The sequence below is a fragment of the Capra hircus genome, chromosome 24, assembly GCF_001704415.2.
Source record: "Capra hircus breed San Clemente chromosome 24, ASM170441v1, whole genome shotgun sequence".
Classification (NCBI taxonomy): domain Eukaryota; kingdom Metazoa; phylum Chordata; class Mammalia; order Artiodactyla; family Bovidae; genus Capra; species Capra hircus.
This window is the reverse complement of record NC_030831.1, coordinates 42040228-42058267: the sequence shown is the minus strand read 5'-3', so window position 1 is coordinate 42058267 and position 18040 is coordinate 42040228. Positions and strand designations below refer to the sequence as shown.

The window sequence follows — 18040 nt, the reverse complement described above, 5'->3', positions numbered from 1 at the left end:
TGGTTTTAATTAACAATTGATCTTTTAAAATCACATTTAAATCACTTATTCATATAGTTGAATATGTCCACTGCTCAAAGGACGTAATGGTTGAATTTAACTATGTTGTTGCTTAGAAAATCTCAAAGGCAGGTTTTCTAGCCAAGTAGGAAGATTTTGCAAACTCTTTGAAATGCAGAAGGCCAGGTTGATCTGGGCCCCTCCTCTTCCTCCCGCCTCACTTCTGTGTGAACCCTGTGCCCTGAACGTCTTCTCATCTGTCTTGATGTGACTTGGTTTTCCTTGACACCCTGTCCCTAGGCTTCTTGGCTTAGGACACTCTTTCACCCTCTGCCCTGCGGGGCAGCCCCGTGTCCTCCCAGGACTGTGGGCTGTGAGGCCTTCTCTTGCTCTCCGGGCGCACCTAGCCGTGTAAGGTGAAGAGCACGTTGTGTGTGTGCTCTTTGGAGCGTGTTTGTGTCTGTGTCTGTGCGTGCCTGTATATACATGTGTCCTCATAGACACTTCTGTGTGTACACACACTGTCTAGGTTTTGTATCTGTGTTCTCCGTTGAGTGCCTGACACTCACAGTAAACAGGAGACAGCGTCCTGCTTACTGGTTGAATGAAATGGGTGAAGACTTATAAAACTCAAGGAAACCGTGCTGAGGTTGTCTCAGAAACACGTGAATTGTAGGTTTGAGGGAATATTGATGTCCTAGCTTGACACTGTGTTAGGTGCGTGATAGATGTTATCTTTGTGTGTCTGAAAGACTTGACAACAAACACGTGTTTGTGTGAGGAAATGCAGCCAAGTTAATGAATGACCTGCACAAGTTCACAGGCAGAGTCCACGAGGAGCAGGACCTGAGATTTGGACTCAGATTTGTCTTAACTTGAACGAGCCTCTGTCCTTGTCACGTCACTCTCGCTGTAACCATGTAGGGACCTCTCATCTTTACATTTCAAATGGGTCCAGCTTTTAAATTTTTACATTTTAAGACGTCGTTTTCCTTGAATTTAAAACGGCTGGAAGTTGGGGTATTGGTTCTTGTGGTTCTGGGTTTCTGCTGGTGCCCAAGTGGGGTTGGAGCGGACGGAGCCTTCCTGACCTGCAGGGGTGTCAACGGCCACCTCTGCTGTGTGGCCCCTTAGTTTCACACAAGGGGAGGGATTCACTTTTATAAGTAACAAGATGAAGGCCCTTGTCTTAGCATTTCTTTCTCTTGTTCCCCTTTCCTAGATGTTCTCTTTATTTACATTGTAACACATTTGATTCTGGTCTGATTTGAACTAGAAGAATCTGTTGACTCTGACTTGAGGCAAGATGCACTAACCCTTAAGGACAGGGCTTCAGTCCATATCCCAGGTTTCTCTTCCCGTAAGGAATTCTGTTAAAATTCACTAAGAAACACAAGTTTTTGTTGACACTTGTATCATTTAGCTTCTTCATGGAAGCTTTTATTTTATAATTAAATATTAAATTTTGAGAAATGAAGGTTTCCTGCACAAGTGTAGAAATTCTGTCTCATGCTGACCATTCAGGTCATCTTCATTTCTCCTTTCCATGCTGGTCCCCTTTCAGCTACCCAGGATGGGTTTACAGGGGAAGAGGAGCCTTGGGATTTGGGGAGTATAGATACAATTTGAAAAAACATTTCAGAATGATCATTGTTTTCATTGCTTTTGAGTCATTTTGAAATTTCAAATGACATTAAAAGCCAACATGATTTTTTCACTTCGTCAGTGGAGGAAGTTGGATGTTTAAAGCAGTGAGCACTGTAAGGGGCTATTACTATGTAGTGTCCAAGAATCCAGAATCAAGTAAGTGTTCCAGAAAGGAGGGGCAGCCTTGGAGCACACATGTCAGGTGATGAAAGATGCTCCTTGCCTGTTTTGTCTGATGATAAAATAGCCACGCTGGCTTTCTTGTGCTGTGTCATGTTTTATGTCTTTTTTTTCTTAATCCTTTTCTTTTCAATCCATGGGTTGAAATTTGGACTTTAAGAATACATTTCTGATAGACAGATTATAGTTGAGTAACATCTGTAGTTTTTACCTTGTTGCTAGTTTGTGATTCTCTACCTTTTGACTTATAATGTTTAGTCTATTTATAAGTAATGTAATTATTGATCTGATTGCGTATTTCTCTTCATGTCTTTTTTTCTCTGTTGCTCCTTTTGTGAGTTTCTTTGGGGATATTAACTCATTATTTTTTAGCGTTCTATTTTAATTCCCAGTTGGCTTTCTAGCCATCCTTTCTTGCACGTTTCACGTTGGAATTGGAAATATTGGTCGCGCAGTTGTGTCTGACTCTTTGCAACTCCGTGGACTGTAGCCCACTAAGCTCCTGTGTCCCTGAAATTCTTCAGGCAAGAATACTGGAGTGGATAGCCATTCCCTTCTCCAGAGGATCTTCCCTACCCAGGGATTGAACCCAGGTTTCCTGCATTGGAGGCAGACTCTTACTGTCTGAGCCAGGGCTCCTCAGGATTGTAATTTGCATCGTTAATCTACCATAATCTATTTAAATTAATGCACCACTTTGCATAAGCTATTCACAGTCCTTGGAGCAGCATAGCTACGTTCACGCTCTGTGTTCTGTCTTTTTTATCTAGGATGTTACTGACTGTACCATCATTTATGCTGCAGGATTTCTCTTTTTTGGTGGTGAAAGCTTTATTGATTATTTGTGTGCTTCTCCTACTTGTCACCTGCGGCAGGCATTTGCAGGATGGCTAGGTAAAGACTTAAGTATGCAGTCTGTAGCCACAGTAATTAGATCATTGCTGCCTCCATAAAGAGGAGATCCAGAGCCACTTAGTCCAGTCAGGAGTTGACGAGGAAGTCCTGACCCTGGAGAGGATATTCTGGCAGGGGGCGTCCACCAGCGCTGGCAGGAAGCTGCAGCGCTGGGGAGCGTATGTCTGCCCCAGCGCCCTGCTGGGGCACAGCACTCCCTTCCATGTAGAGACGAACCTCAACCACGATGTGAAGACAGACAGAAACACAAGTGGAGGCAGAATATGGTTTGTTACCCTCTTGGCATTTCTCATATATAGTTGTTCAACAATCTGTGTTTAAGCCTGTTGGGGGTATTTATTAAAAACGATCGCTTCTGAGTCTCACTCCACACCTGCACAATCAGGGTCTGAATATGAGATGTGGGGGGTCTGCCTTTTAGGGTGAGCGCTCCAGGCTTGTTCTAAACACAGCCATGCGTGACTATCACTGTTCTGGCACTCTTTCCAACAGCCCCTGCCTTTTTAGGGACCAGAACCTGCAATGTTCATGTTTATCTTTAAGATGGACAGGTGTGCGACTGATGAAACAGTTTGGTCATAGTCATAGAATTCTAGAGCCTGCATAAAGGCACCTTCCAGGTCATGCCAGCCAACAATCCTAGAGGAGGAAACAGGCCAAATGATAGTGCCTGGGTGGTTTTACAACTGATTCATAACGCGTGAGGTACTTTGCTGTAACTCGTAGATCAGAATAACCTGGTAAAATCTTTGTGTATGTAAGAAATTATTTTCATGTTAGGCGTTATTTTTAGTCCAGTTTGACAATTCTCTGCCTTTTAATTGGGGGTGTTTAGAGTGTTTGCACTTACTGTGATTACTGATACGGTTTGATTTTCCTCTCATATTGCTATTTCCTGTTTGTCTTCCTTTCCTTCTCTTTTTCATCTGAGTATTTTCTGTGATTCCATTTAATGGCCTTTATTGCCTTACTTGCTGTATGTTTCAGGTGGGGTTTTTTGGTGTTTAGTAGCTGCTGCAAAGTGTATGAGTAGTGTGCTCCTCTGACTCATTACCGTCAGTCTTCATGTATAGGTATACAGTATACACTCTTTTTCTGCCTTTGTGCTGTTGTAATCTTATGTTTTGGGCTTCCCAGGTGGCTCAGTGCTAAAGACTCTGCCTGCCAGTGCTGCAGATGCAGGAGACCTGGGTTCAGCCCCTGGGTCAGGACGATCCCCTGAAGGAGGAAATGGCAACCCTCTCCAGTATTGCCTGGAAAATTCTATGGACAGAGGAACCTGGTGGGCTACAGTCCGTGGGGTCACAAAAGAGTCAGACATAACTTAACAACTGAGTACACACAGTCGTGTATTTTACTTCTGCACATATTATAAACTTCACAGTATATTTTTCTCTTTATTTTACAGTGCATAGTTTTGCCCTAAGCAATTATCTTTAAAGATTTTTTTTTTTTTTTCAATAGGAAGAGGCGTTTGTGTTTGCCCACACATTCGCCGTTTCTGATGGTCTTCATTCCTTTGTGTAGGTTCTGATTTCCATCTGGGGTAATTTTCTTTTTGGTTCCAGGACTTCCAGTATTTCTTGTAAGTTTGCTGCTACTGATGTCTGTCAGCTTTTGTATGTCAGAAAAAGTCTTTGTTTCACCTTTACGTTCAGTTCAGTCGCTCAGTCGTGTCCAGCTCTTTGCAACCCCATGAACCGTAGCATGCCAGGCCTCCCTGTCCATCACCAACTCCCAGAGTTCACCCAAACCCATGTTCATCGAGTTGGCTATGCCATCCAGGCATCTCATCCTCTGTCGTCCCCTTCTCCTCCTGCCCCCAATCCCTCCAGCATCAGGGTCTTTTCAGATGAGTCAGCTCTTCGCATCAGGTAGCCAAAGTACTGGAGTTTCACCTTTAGCATCATTCCTTCCATTATAACACCCAGGACTGATCTCCTTTAGGATGGATTGGTTGGATCTCCTTGCTGTCCAAGGGACTCTCAAAAGTCTTCTCCAACACCGCAGTTCAAAAGCATCAATTCTTTGGCGCTCAGCCTTCTTCACAGTCCAACTTTCACCTCCATACATGACCACAGGAAAAACCATAGCCTTGACAGGACGGACCTTTGTTGGCAAAGTAACGTCTCTGCTTTTTAATATGCTGTCTAGATTGGTCATAAGTTTCCTTCCAAGGAGTAAGCGTCTTTTAATTTCCTGGCTGCATATGCAGTGATTTTGGAGCCCAGAAAAATAAAGTCTGCCACTGTTTCCACTGTTTCCCTATCTATTTGCCATGAAGTGATGGGACCGGATGCCATGATCTTCGTTTTCTGAATGTTGAGCTTTAAGCCAACTTTTTCACTCTCCTCTTTCACTTTCATCAAGAGGCTTTTTATGTTCAAGAGACATGAATTTCAAAGATACCTGAGTGACTTCCGTTCACTGGATCTGGAGGTGTAGGTTGGCGCTTTCGCTTTCAGTCCCTTGCAGACCTGCTCTGCTGCCTCTGGCTTGTGTTCTTCCTGGCGAGAAGGCTGCTGTAATTCTCGTCTTTGTTCTTCTCTGTATAGTGTGGGTTCTCTGGCTGCCTGGCAGGATTAACTCTGTCGGTGTCTGACCCTTCGTTTATTTACAGGTGGCAGTGGTCTGGTTGGGCGTGTGGGCTCTCAGGCCTGTGGGGTCACCCTTTTCTGGTCTCTCTGTTAGTTGGTCACACGATAGAGCATCTGCGGCCTCTGACCCCTGTGCTTCTTGGGGCGGTTAGAATGCACCCATCGAAGGAGGAGAGGAGGCCCTTTGTCATCCGTGGCCTCCGACCCGGCTCCTCCTGTGGCTGTGTGCCCTCCAGACGCAGCGAGGGGCGGGTTGGCCTGTGCTGCCCGGGAGGCCCGGGCATCTCTCCGTGCGCGGTGTGTGAGGACTGTTCTCATGTCTCTGATAGTTGGTCTGGATGACTGCAGCTCAGAGTCTGATGTGATTGTTGCACCTTCAGCCCTGGACTTCGTTTCGCAAGATGACATGCTGACGCCGCTGGGGAGACTGGACAAGTATGCTGCGAGTGAGAACGTATTTAACAGGTGCGTGCATGTGCTCGCCCCTGGGGGAGGCGGGAGGGTGGCTTTTATTGCACGAATTTCAGTTCACAGAAGTACCCAGTGTAAACCAGGTGTCACTGCCACAGGCAGTGAGAGTCACCCAGCTTCACTACTGCTCACAGCTGTGGCCGCCTTTACACTCGTTACTCCTCCATCCTGTAAGAAAACGCATTCTTTCTTGGCTTTTTGGCAAAAAACAACCAAGAAACCCCACTACTTTTTTGCTGTTAAGCATCATTTTACCCTTCATGTGCAGTGGCTACTGAGGAGTCTGTTATTCCTCCAGCAGGGGGCGGTGTGTCCCTGCCGTGGACCAGGTGGCTGGCTGTCGGGGCGGGACCTGTGCTCACTCTCCCCAGTTGCAGTTTCTCCACCTGCAGCCCCCAGACCACCTGGGAAATTCCCATTTTCTCTGGGAAATTGAAAAGTCTTTCTAGCATCTTCTGAGTGTAGATGTATGAAACTCATTTAATCAAATATGTAAAGATAACATTTTATATATGAAAAATAATTATACTTTTCCCCTATCTGTGATAATTGAAGGTATTAATAGTTACTTGAAACAAATTTTCAGTGACCTTAGAAATTTGTCAGATAAAGGTGAAGCATTCTGGTAAATGTTCAGTCTCATCTTAATTAAAATAAAGTATTTGTCACTTAGAAAATTGTCACTTAGAAAATGTGTTAAGAAAAACTTTTTAAATCCGTATGGATTCTGGCTTTTAAATTCTGAATACTAACTGTTGGGTGCCACTGACCAGGGTATAACCTTCTTCTCTGCAGACAGATGGTGGCCCGGAGTCTGCTGGACACGCTGAGGGAAGTGTGCGATGATGAGAGAGAGTGCGTTGCTGTTCTGGAAAGAATCAGCAGATTAGCTGATGACTCAGGTGTGTGTTTATGCAGAATAAGGTTTCTTTTATCAAATTTAAGTTTCTAAAAACTAATGAAAAACTTAAGTGTAACATGAGGTTTCTTGGAAATATTTCCTAACTAAATTATCTAACCCATGAGTAACAAGAAAATAAAAAACCTGTTACTAAGATCCAGACATTTTATATACCAGGCCCATTTAGTTTGACTTTGGAAATTTTTCAGAAGAATCTAAGAACATTGTTTTGCATCATGTACATTCGTAATAACTATTTTATTACTGTAATAAAAACTAAACTCTTTTGAATAAGTAAAAAGGGATGAGTGGGCTGTAAAACTTTTTTGACAAAAAATGCATTCTTACTTAAAAAATGTTAATCATTTCATTGTAAAACTAAAGCTGTTTGTCTCTAAAGTGCAGATAGGAGGAGAGTCTGCTTACGAGGTAAACTTGTTTTGAGACTTAGAATACAGTTTACTACGTTTTTAAAAAATACTTTTCACTGAGGCAAAACATAGGTAAAATTTACCATTTTAACCTAATATTGCTTTGAGCATATTCCTATATTTGATTTTAGAAACAATTCAGAAATAAATGTTTTTCTTAAATCCATGATCTCTTTATTGAAATGGGTTATTTTTCCATTTCTATCAAACTTTCTGGCATGTCAGTATTCTCATCCTTTAATTTTTAGATGAGCTCATTTTTTGGTGAGCGTCTCTTTTTATGGAAATATGTTTACTATTCACATCAGCCTTGGATAGTTTTATTTTTCTGTAGAAAAAAAAGTTAGTAGGCTCACTAATATTCCATTATTATCTCATATGATGTTCTGTGTAATTGCTCATGTATATGCCTGTTCCAAAGTGGTTTTAGGGGAGTGTCATCAATTATTATTTTTACTTAAGTTTATTTTTGATTTGGCAGAGATAAACAATTTAACTTAAAATTTTGGCATTGTTGCATTCCATTGTATTTATTCCTTTCTTAGTAGAGACCTAGATATTCTTTAAGGCAGAATTTGTATTTCTTCTGCCTGTTTACCAACTGCACTGCTATTTTTTAATATGTGAAAGTGAAAGTGTTAGTTGCTCAGTTGTATCTGACCCTTTGCAACCCCATGGATTGGAGCCCGCCAGGCTCCTCTGTTCATGGGATTTCACAGGCAAGAATACTGGAGTGGATAGCCATTCCCTTCTATACGTGTTCTAAAATGTGTCTCAAGTTGTTGAGTTCCTGATAAATATCTCTATTGACATTTATACTTTGGATATGTGTAAACAGTACATACGCTATGCCAGGTTCTGGGTTGAATGTCAGAGCCATTACCAAGATAAATAAGAATTCCTGTCATCAAATTAACAGTTGAGTGAGTGCAGCCGACATACTAGCAGTAAGCCGTAACAGGGAGGATCGGGGCTGGCTTCAGACAGCTGGAGGCATCTGAACTGGGTCTGATGGCACAGAGGGGAGAGGAAAAGAGAGGTGTAGGGGCCTGGGGAGCTTAGGACACTGGCCCATTTGGTCAACAGTGGGTTTACTAATCCTGCAGTTTAGAAAAACTAGGCTTAAGCGAGGGGGCTGACGGCTAGATTGTAAAGATTTATACTGTTCTGGGCCTGAGAGTTCACACCACTTGTGATTTGAAACAGTAATGCAGAGAGCCTTGACTTGAGGAGAAGCTGGGTTGGCAGGCAGGCCTGCTGGGCAGCTCCTCTGACTGTTAGGGGCCGTCTGGGAGCGGTGTCAGGGCCGGAGGGTTGTCAGAGCCACGCCGTCGCAGCCTCCTTGAGTTTGAGGGTTCTAGTCTCTCTGTCAGATATCAGGAAGTTTTGGTCTTAATATTTTTAATGTTACGTTTCCTCCATCTCAGACTCCAATTTTTTTTAAGCTTTCTTTTGTGTAAGTAGATGTTTTATTGTTGTTGTTGTTCAATTGCTCAGTCGTGTCTGGCTCTTTATGACCCCATAGACTGCAGCACGCCAGGCTTCCCTGTTCTTCACCATCTCCCAGAGCTTGCTCAAACTCATGTCTGTTGAGTCAGTGATGCCCTCCAACCATCTCATCCTCTGTCATCCCTTTCTCCTGCCCTCAATCTTTCCCAGCATCAGGGTCTTTTCTAATGACTCATTTCTTCGCATCAGGTGGCCAAAGTATTGAAGCTTCAGCATCAGTCCTTCCAATGAATATTCAGGACTGATTTCCTTTAGGATGGACTGGTTGGATCTCCTTACAGTCCAAGGGACTCTCAAGAGTCTTCTCCAATACCACAGTTCAAAAGCATCAATTCTTCAGTGCTCAGCTTTCTTTATAGTCCACCTCTCACATCCGTACATGACTGCTGGAAAAACCATAGCTTTGACTATATGGACCTTTGTCAGCAAAATGTTTTATACATTTTATACATGGTTTAAAATACAGAACTCCTGTTAGATACATCTTTTGTCCATAATGAAGTCTTTGTAAGGTGAAATTAGCTGGTCTTAGTTTGGGGGTTTTATTTGCCTTGAAGGGCTTCACCTGAAGTTGAACAGTTCTATGAGAAACGCTGGACTGGAAGAAACACAAGCTGGAATCAAGATTGCCGGCAGAAATATCAAGAACCTCATTATCAATATCAATAACCTCAGATATGCAGATGACACCACCTTTATGGCAGAAAGTGAAGAGGAACTAAAAAGCCTCTTGATGAAAGTAAACGAGGAGAGTGAAAAAGCTGGCTTAAAGCTCAACATTCAGAAAACGAAGATCATGGCATCTGGTCCCATCACTTCATGGGAAATAGATGGGGAAACAGTGGAAACAATGTCAGGCTTTATTTTTTGGGGCTCCAAAATCACTACATATGGTGATTGCAGCCAGGAAATTAAAAGACGCTTACTCCTTGGAAGAAAGGTTATGAGCAACCTAGATAGTATATTCAAAAGCAGAGACATTACTTTGCCGACTAAGGTCCGTCTAGTCAAGGCTATGGTTTTTCCTGTGGTCATGTATGGATGTGAGAGTTGGACTGTGAAGAAGGCTGAGCGCCAAAGAATTGATGCTTTTGAACTGTGGTGCTGGAGAAGACTCTTGAGAGTCCCTTGGACTGCAAGGAGATCCAACCAGTCCATTCTGAAGATCAGTCCTGGGTGTTATAATGGAAGGAATGATGCTAAAGCTGAAACTCCAGTACTTTGGCCACCTCATGCAAAGAGCTGACTCATTGGAAAAGACTTTGATGCTGGGAGGGATTGGGGGCAGGAGAAGAAGGGGACGACAGAGGATGAGATGGCTGGATGGCATCACTGACTCGATGGACGCAAGTCTGAGTGAACTCCGGGCGTTGGTGATGGACAGGGAGGCCTGGTGTGCTGCGATTCATGGGGTCGCAAAGAGTCGGACACGACTGAGCAACTGAACTGAACTGAAGGGCTTCACACCTCAAGATTCAACTTTTTTTTTTTTTACCTTGCCCTACAGCTTACAAGATCTTATTTCCCCAGTCAGGGATTGAACCCTCTGCAGTGGAAGTGCTTAGCCCTAACCTCTGGACCACCAGGAAAAGCCCTTAAAATCTTGTCTTTTAGTGCTTTTGATCTTAAAAAAAAAAAAAAAATTTTGGATCTCTGATTCACCTAGAATTTATGTGTAGAGAGCAGTGTAGGAATCTCACCTTTTTTCCTCATGTAACCAGCTTGCTTTCTTACCGTTACTTGGGACAGTGGTCTTTTTGAAATGCTGTCACATTTAATTTGCCATATGCACTTGGGTCTTTTCAGATTTTTTTTTGTTGTTATTTTCAATCTGTCGGTCTCCTTTAGGCTGACCCTCTATCATCGTTGTTAAGTCTGACTGCAAACCCTGCACTCACTGGCTGCATTCAGGTTAGGACCCAGTCCTGATAGCCTGTCCTGGGGGCTCAGAGAGCAGAGTTTGTGGGTGATGCCATGTACAGTTGACCTGAACTCAGGTGGACAGGTCCAGTCCTCACAGGGAGTGACCGCAGGCTCCAGGCAGGCTCTGAAGACAGAATCTGGGAGGGGGTGACCTTGCCGTGACTGTGAAGAGCATCGCAGAGCGGAGTGCGTTCCCTGAGCACTCACAATGCCAGGAGGAGAGTCTGGGGCTCTCCTGACTGCCCACCTGGCGAGAACCCTGTTCGGGCAGGACGCATCCACTCACCTTCCTGTCGTTTCCGCAGAGCCGACCGTGAGGGCAGAGCTGATGGAGCAGGTGCCTCACATTGCCTTGTTCTGCCAAGAAAACCGGCCAGCAATCCCGTACGCCTTTTCAAAGTACTTGCTGCCCATTGTGGTTCGATATCTCGCAGATCAGAATAACCAGGTAGGAGGGCCCTGTCCACGTTCCCACAGAAATGTGTGCCATCTGGTGGTCTGCTTAGAATGTTCCTTCCACTTAGACCTGGTCATTTGGTTTCTCAGAATGACAAAATGACATCTCAGAGGAGGTGGGGCAGAGTCTAGGAGATCGCCTTACTGCTGCAGCAGACAACGCCAATGGCTGCTGCTCACCTGCCACCCTTCCAGGCGGCCCCCAGAAGTTTGTCACTGGGAGACCTCTTTTCCAGGAGTGGCTTTTCTGTTCCCCTTGACCTGTTACGACACAGTCTGCTGAGTTCTGTCTTTGCAGAGCAGCCACCAGTTTTCATCTGCAGAGTTGTGCCAGTTGTGAACCTTTGGTGAGGAGTCTGCAGATTTGTGAACTTCATGCCTTAGGGTTTCATCATACTGTGGACGTGCCTTGTTGACGTGTTTGTTTTTTCCCAGGTAAGAAAAACGAGCCAGGCAGCTTTGCTGGCCCTGCTGGAGCAGGAGCTGATCGAGCGCTTTGATGTGGAGACCAAGGTGTGCCCCGTCCTCGTGGATCTGACAGCCCCCGACAGCAACGACGACGTGAAGACGGAGGCTGTGGCTGTAAGCAGAGCTCAGTTTTTCAGTCCAGGGAGATGAGCTAGTGTGTGACCGTAGGAGGTGACGTTAGACACAACACCATATTACATGTGGTAGGGTGGGTACGTGTTGGGTATCAGAGTAGCCGCGGGTCATGGAATTTGAAACATAAATGCTGGGCTCGGAGCGGACACAGGCTTCCGAGGGCAGAGGTGTCTGTCTTGGAGGGCTTGTGCTGCGTGGAGCTCCTGGGATGATGGTCCTTGCTAGGCTCAGAGAGGCCAGGATGAACGGCAAGAAAATAGTATATCAGCTGTGAATTCATCTCATCAAAAGGAAAAAGTAAGGTGGCAAAGATAGCCAGGATCTTTTTAAAAATCCTGTATTGAATGGAGACGCATTTGAGCTCCTTGAGTTGCTGTTGCGCACTTTCTAGGCGCTGTGAGTGCGCAGTAAGAAAAGAAAGGGATGCTGCTTGTTGCCCCTGTCCTTGATGGCATGCTCTTTGCAGGGAGGAATATATGATACAAGTTACGATTACTAGAAAAACACAGATTAAGTCGTCATGCACATAATAAAGTCAGATATGGTGAGTTCTCTGGTTTTGGGACATGGTTAGCAAATAGTTCGATTACTTGAGAGCCATTGCAAGTTGGGCTTGAATTACACAGATAGTATGTTATCATTCACATCTGTGGTTCCTCAGTTTAGAAAGTAAGAATTCTTATAATAGAAAAGTGATGAATCCATCTGAAAACTAATTTAAATTATTTAGGTAGTGAGAATTTGCTATTTAAACCTAATGCAATGGGATTTGTGTTGATGTGAAAGAAAGTTACACTAGAAATGATTTAATAGTGCTTCTGGATCTTGTGTAGGATGAATTGTATTTTCTCTCTAGTGCCTTTCGTTGGAAGTTCCATAATTTCATTTTTAGATACTTAGGTACCAGTTAACAATGAATTTAGATAGTTTTCAGTAATTGCATTTTTATTGGAGTGAAATTCACATAATATAGGATCAATCATGTTAAAGTTCACAATTGAGGATCATTTAGTTCATTCATGGTGGTGTATCACCTCTGTCAAGTTCCAGATTATAGATTTTTTTTTTTTTTAATTTCTCAAACTTCTCAAGAAAAAGGAAATCAATTTTGGTGTAACTGTTGGTTTATATTGAGCAGAGCTTAATTTGCTGTGTTATGATTTTTGATGTGATTTACGAATAGTAAAACATTGTAATTATAACAAAAGGCTACACCCAGTGCTAATGAGAAGCGTGTGATTCTTTCACAAATGGTTTGTGTTTATTCTGTTATGTTTTGCATTCCTTGTCTTCCCAGTTGTTTTGTTTTGGGAATAATTCATCCTAAGAATTTAATTATGCCAGATTGGTGACCGTTAGCTTGGGCTTGGAGATGCCTGGAAACAGTCTGGAGTCAAGAAACCACGTTGCTTTAGGGGATGGGGGGGTGTCAGTGCCCCCCCCCCAAGCCCCCGCCCCACTCTGAGGGTTGTGGGTCTGATAGGGATGGGCCAACCTGACAGTCTGTGGGCACAGAGATCTCGCCATTTGTTTAGGTCTTTCCCTCGTCTCCTCAGTGTTTGGTAGTTTTCAATAGATCATACGTGTACTGTGTTAAATTTCATGTTTGTGTGTTTGTTTTTCACTATTGTGAATATTTGTATACATTTTCGGTTGTTCGTTGATAATTTATAGAAATACATTTTTTTTTCATTCTGCCCTTTGTCCTGCAAACCTCCTAAGCTCACTTGTTTGTTGCAGTGCTTCTTGTAGGTTCCTTGCGATGTGGTCTGTAGACAGCCACGCTCATGTGATAGAGTCCCCTTTCTACCCAGTCAGTTGCCTGTCCTCCTAGTATTTGCCTGGGCTGGGGGTGGACGTAACATACAATGATGATGGACCGTCAGATTTCCTTGTATTCTAACTCTGTGGGGAAGGTATTCAAATACGTTGAGCTAGTTTTCAAACAGTCTGTCCTCACTTTGCCTGGAATGGTGTTATCCAGATCCTGTGCGTCTCAGGCCTCTGTCCATGCCTTCATGGAGCCCTGGCTTTGCAGAGTAAGCGTGTGGTCTTCCCATTTGCGAGTTTCAGAGACAGTGGGTGCTTTGCACAATGAGGACTGGCTGTGTGCAGGCTTTCCTTAGCAGTGCAGGTGCCCCGCGTTCAGACCTTTTTGTGGATGGATAGTCTTGCCTTCGAGCAGTCACCATTTATTCTCTTAACAGGGAAATATAGGAGTGTTTTTTTTTTTTTTTTTTACTTTTATTAGGCAAAATGATTAATAAGGTTGAAACTATAGGTAAAAATGCAATTTTTAGGATTTTCTCTGGGTTTATTGTACCTTTAATAGTCGTTGGGCTGATTCTGTTGGTAGTAGTTAATATCTGTTTTTCTGTCTTCAACTTGGACAAGTAAGATGAATTCTTTTGTGATGTATAAGGACATCATGTCATATTTTATACTTCTCTAGGTTACATACTTTTAATAAATTGGCAGAGGTCTTGGTGTGAAGGTGCGTTCAGTATGTCTGCGCTCTCATTTATTTTAGATAATGTGCAAAATGGCCCCCATGGTTGGCAAGGACATCACGGAGCGTTTGATCCTCCCTCGGTTTTGTGAGATGTGCTGTGACTGCAGAATGTTTCATGTTCGAAAGGTATTGTGCTGGTGGTGCTTAAGATACTTGGTTCTTCTCGTGGTTACTGTATTGATCTGTGGGATTTAAAAGATTTTTTTTAAAGAACGCTTATGATATTTTGAAATGTCAATGATGCTTTCATTGTCAGGTCTGTGCCGCCAATTTTGGAGACATTTGCAGCGTCGTCGGCCAGCAAGCTACTGAGGAGATGTTGGTAAGGCCTGCAGACAGGAACCGAGGAGAAAGCAGTGTGTCACAGAGCGGCTCCTGAAATTTGAAATACATGCAGCGGCCACCAAATTGTGTTAACATAGTTCCAGAAAGATAGTATGATGCTGAGAGTTTAAGTTTCTGTAATCTGGGTTGTATTGTGTTGTGTTTAAGGACAGTTTGTTAAAAGTGTGGATGTGTTAAGAATCATCAATCCCTTCTTAATTCTCATTTCTATAAAATCAGTACTTATTTATTCAAATGAATCTTTCATTTTATTACAATCCTAGAATATTTTACTGACCAATTAGATTTACAGCAGGTGATTTTTAAATGGTTAGTTCATGGGATGTAAGGGCTTAATGTACAAGTTAATGTGCTCGAGTTTTGGAAACCACCTATTATGCAGAGAGTCATTAAGTACAAACTCGAGCTGTATTTGTCAGGAGTGTCTTTGCTTTTCCACAGTCAGGAGTGGAATGAATTGGGTGTGATTTATTTAAAGCTACTAATTGCTAATATTAAATGAGTCTTCTAAATTTTGTTAAGCTAATGTTTTAAATGCCAGGAAAGTGAGAAATGAAGTAAAAGTAACAACTGAAACCCGCATGTCTCTGCCTAATGATCGGGGCCCCTCTCGCCCAGCTGCCCAGGTTTTTCCAGCTCTGCTCGGACAACGTGTGGGGCGTCCGCAAGGCCTGCGCGGAGTGCTTCATGGCCGTTTCATGTGCCACGTGTCAAGAGATTCGACGGACTAAACTATCAGCACTCTTCATTAATTTGATCAGTGATCCTTCACGTTGGGTAGGGCTTTGTTTAATTATCATTTTTGTAAAACAGTGCATTTTACAGAAAATAGGATTTTAATCCCATAATTTAAGAAATAATTTATCATTTAAGTTATGTTCCTGGTAATGACTTCCCTGGTGGCTCAGAGTATAAAGCGTCTGCCTGCAATGCAGGAGACCTGGGTTTGATCCCTGGGTTGGAAAGAGCCCCTGGAAAAGAAAATGGCAACCCACTCCAGTATTCTTGCCTGGAGAATCCCATGGACAGAGGAGCCTGGTGGGCTACAGTCCACGGGATCACAAAGAGTCGGACACAACTGAGCGACTTCACACACTCAAACACACACGTTACTGCAGATAACTTCTGGGAGTAGACGATGGACTCTATATTAACTTTTTTTTTTAAACAGGACAAAATTTCTATTCCATGCAAATATTTTGTAGGGTCTCATATTCACATCCTCATGGTTTGGATATTCAAGCCAAGATTAAAAAGTTTAAAAGTAAAAAGGAGAAAATGATTGAGGGGGAATTGTAACTCCTCGCTGAGGATGGACTCAGGGTCTTCTCCTATCCTTTCTTCCCTCCATAGGTTCGGCAAGCAGCTTTCCAGTCTCTGGGACCTTTCATATCTACGTTCGCTAATCCATCTAGCTCGGGCCAGTATTTTAAAGAAGAAAACAAAAGCTCAGAAGATACATCAGTAGAAGACAAAAATAGGTAAGATCTCTAAAAACTTTGCTTTCAAGTTTTACTTCTTGTGAGCAGTTTTTTCATTTTCACTACTTCTATTACGGTCTTTTGGGAGAGTTTATTATTTCTCTTGATTATAAAAGTTGGCAAATATTTTTTATAGAATCTTATTGTAAACACATTTGTTAAACATCTCTTTGGTTAATTGTGTATTGAAATGAGAAGATGAAGATGCATGTAACACAGCTAGCTTGGTGCTGGACACATGGAAAGCCGTCATGATAGATTCGATAATTTTTACGTAAGTTTATTTAATAATTTACCTAGTAAACCATCTGTTAACACTTACAAAGAATATACAAAGTAATGGTTATACAATTTAAAGGGTTTGGTTTTTCAAGGAGTAAAACCTAATTTAGGTTATGTGTTACTCTAAAGTCAGTTTCTTACCATTATTTTCCTCTTAAGTCAATTTCCTTTTGGATCTTCCATTCTGTCTCAGAATAATGATTATGTCAGTAATCATAATTATTTGTCAATAATTATATTTTAATGATTAGCCCCAAGTTTGTGTACTTATTGGGGCTTCCCTTATAGCTCAGTCGGTAAAGAATCTGCCTACAATACAGGAGACCTGCATTCGATTCCTGGGTTGGGAAGATGCTCTGGAGAAGGAAATGGCAACCCACTCCAGTATTCTCTCCTGGAGAATCCCATAGACAAGGAGTCTGGTAGGCTACAGTCCACGAGATCACAAGACACATGACTTAGCCACTAAACTACGCACCACCAGTGTACTTATTAACTGGAATATCAACTTTTAAGAGCATTTAATAAGACAAAAAACTAAGGTCATGGCATCTGGTCTCATCACTTCATGGCAAATAAAAGGGAAAAAAGTGGAAACAGTGGCAGATTTTATTTTCTTGGGCTCTAAAATCACTGCAAATGGTGACTGCAGGCATGAAATTAAAAGACGTTTGCTCCTTGGAAGAAAAGTTATGGTAAAGCTAGACAGCATATTAAAAAGCAGAGACCACCACTTCGCTGACAAAGGTCCATATAGTCAGAGCTGTGGTTTTTCCAGTAGTCATGTATGGATGTGAGAGTTGGACCCTAAAGAAGGCTGAGCACCGAACTGATGCTTGCAAGTGGTGGTGCTGGAGAAGTCTCTTGAGAGTCCCTTGGACAGCAAGGAGATCAAACCAGTCAATCTTAAAGGAAATCAACCCTGAATATTCATTGAAACAACTGATGCTGAAGCTGAAACTCCAGCACTTTGGCCACCTGATGCGAACAGCTGACTGATTGGAAACGACCCTGATGCTGGGAAAGGTTGAAGGCAGGAGGAGAAGGGGACAACAGAGGATGAGGTGGTTGGATGGCATCACCAACTCAATGGACATGAGTGAACAAACTCCGGGGGTTGGTGAAGGGCAAGGAAGAGCCTGGCATGCTGCAGTCCATGGGGTCAAAAAGAGTCAGACATGACTTAGAGATTGAATGACAACAATAAGGCAACCAAATTTTAAAGCTTAAAGAGGACACCTGTGATTTTTACTTTAAAATTTTTTTTTTGCATTTAATTTTAAATTGAGTTTTAGTTTTTACGATTTAGTATATCCTTGGGGGAAAGCAGCCCAGACCTAACCTAACTTAGTGCACGAGAAACACACACAGACTCTGACAGGTGTGCCCTGGGCACCCGCCCCCCTTGTCACGATGCTCATGGACATTTCCTTCTGTAGGTCGTGGTTCTGGGGCATTTCCTCTCTTGATGTTGTGACTTGGCACTCCTTCCTCTCTTCTCTGCTGCCTTGTTCTACCTTTTTGCCCATTCTCCTCCTGTCCTGCTAAATAGTCAAACCCAAGGTACTGTTCTCTGTGAAGGAAGAAAAGCCACCCTAAAGCTATCTTCCTAGCCGGGAAAGTTAGTCACTGCTTTTGAAAACCATTGCTGCAGGACGTTTTTCAGTGATGATGGGCGGTGGGGGTTCTCTACTCTCACTGTTAAGATCAGCGAGCTTTTCGCTAGTGGCATTAATTGTATGAAGACTGTTGCATAGCTTTTATTTATTTATGAATCTGGAAAGAGC

The 18040-nt window shown here is 42.9% G+C and overlaps 1 protein-coding gene across 3 annotated transcripts in view; it reads left to right on the top strand.

Annotated features, from left to right (window-relative positions):
- Positions 1-18040, top strand: part of PPP4R1 (protein phosphatase 4 regulatory subunit 1) — a 49163-nt gene that overhangs the window by 12847 nt on the left and 18276 nt on the right. For 2 of the 3 annotated variants that reach the window (XM_018039434.1, XM_018039433.1), the window contains exons 3-10: positions 5669-5804; positions 6606-6712; positions 10880-11022; positions 11466-11612; positions 14164-14271; positions 14402-14467; positions 15109-15267; positions 15844-15971. In XM_018039434.1, coding sequence (XP_017894923.1) covers positions 5669-5804; positions 6606-6712; positions 10880-11022; positions 11466-11612; positions 14164-14271; positions 14402-14467; positions 15109-15267; positions 15844-15971 — 994 coding nt within the window. The remainder of the gene's footprint in view (positions 1-5668; positions 5805-6605; positions 6713-10879; positions 11023-11465; positions 11613-14163; positions 14272-14401; positions 14468-15108; positions 15268-15843; positions 15972-18040) is intronic. The other variant, XM_018039435.1, reaches the window with a different exon arrangement.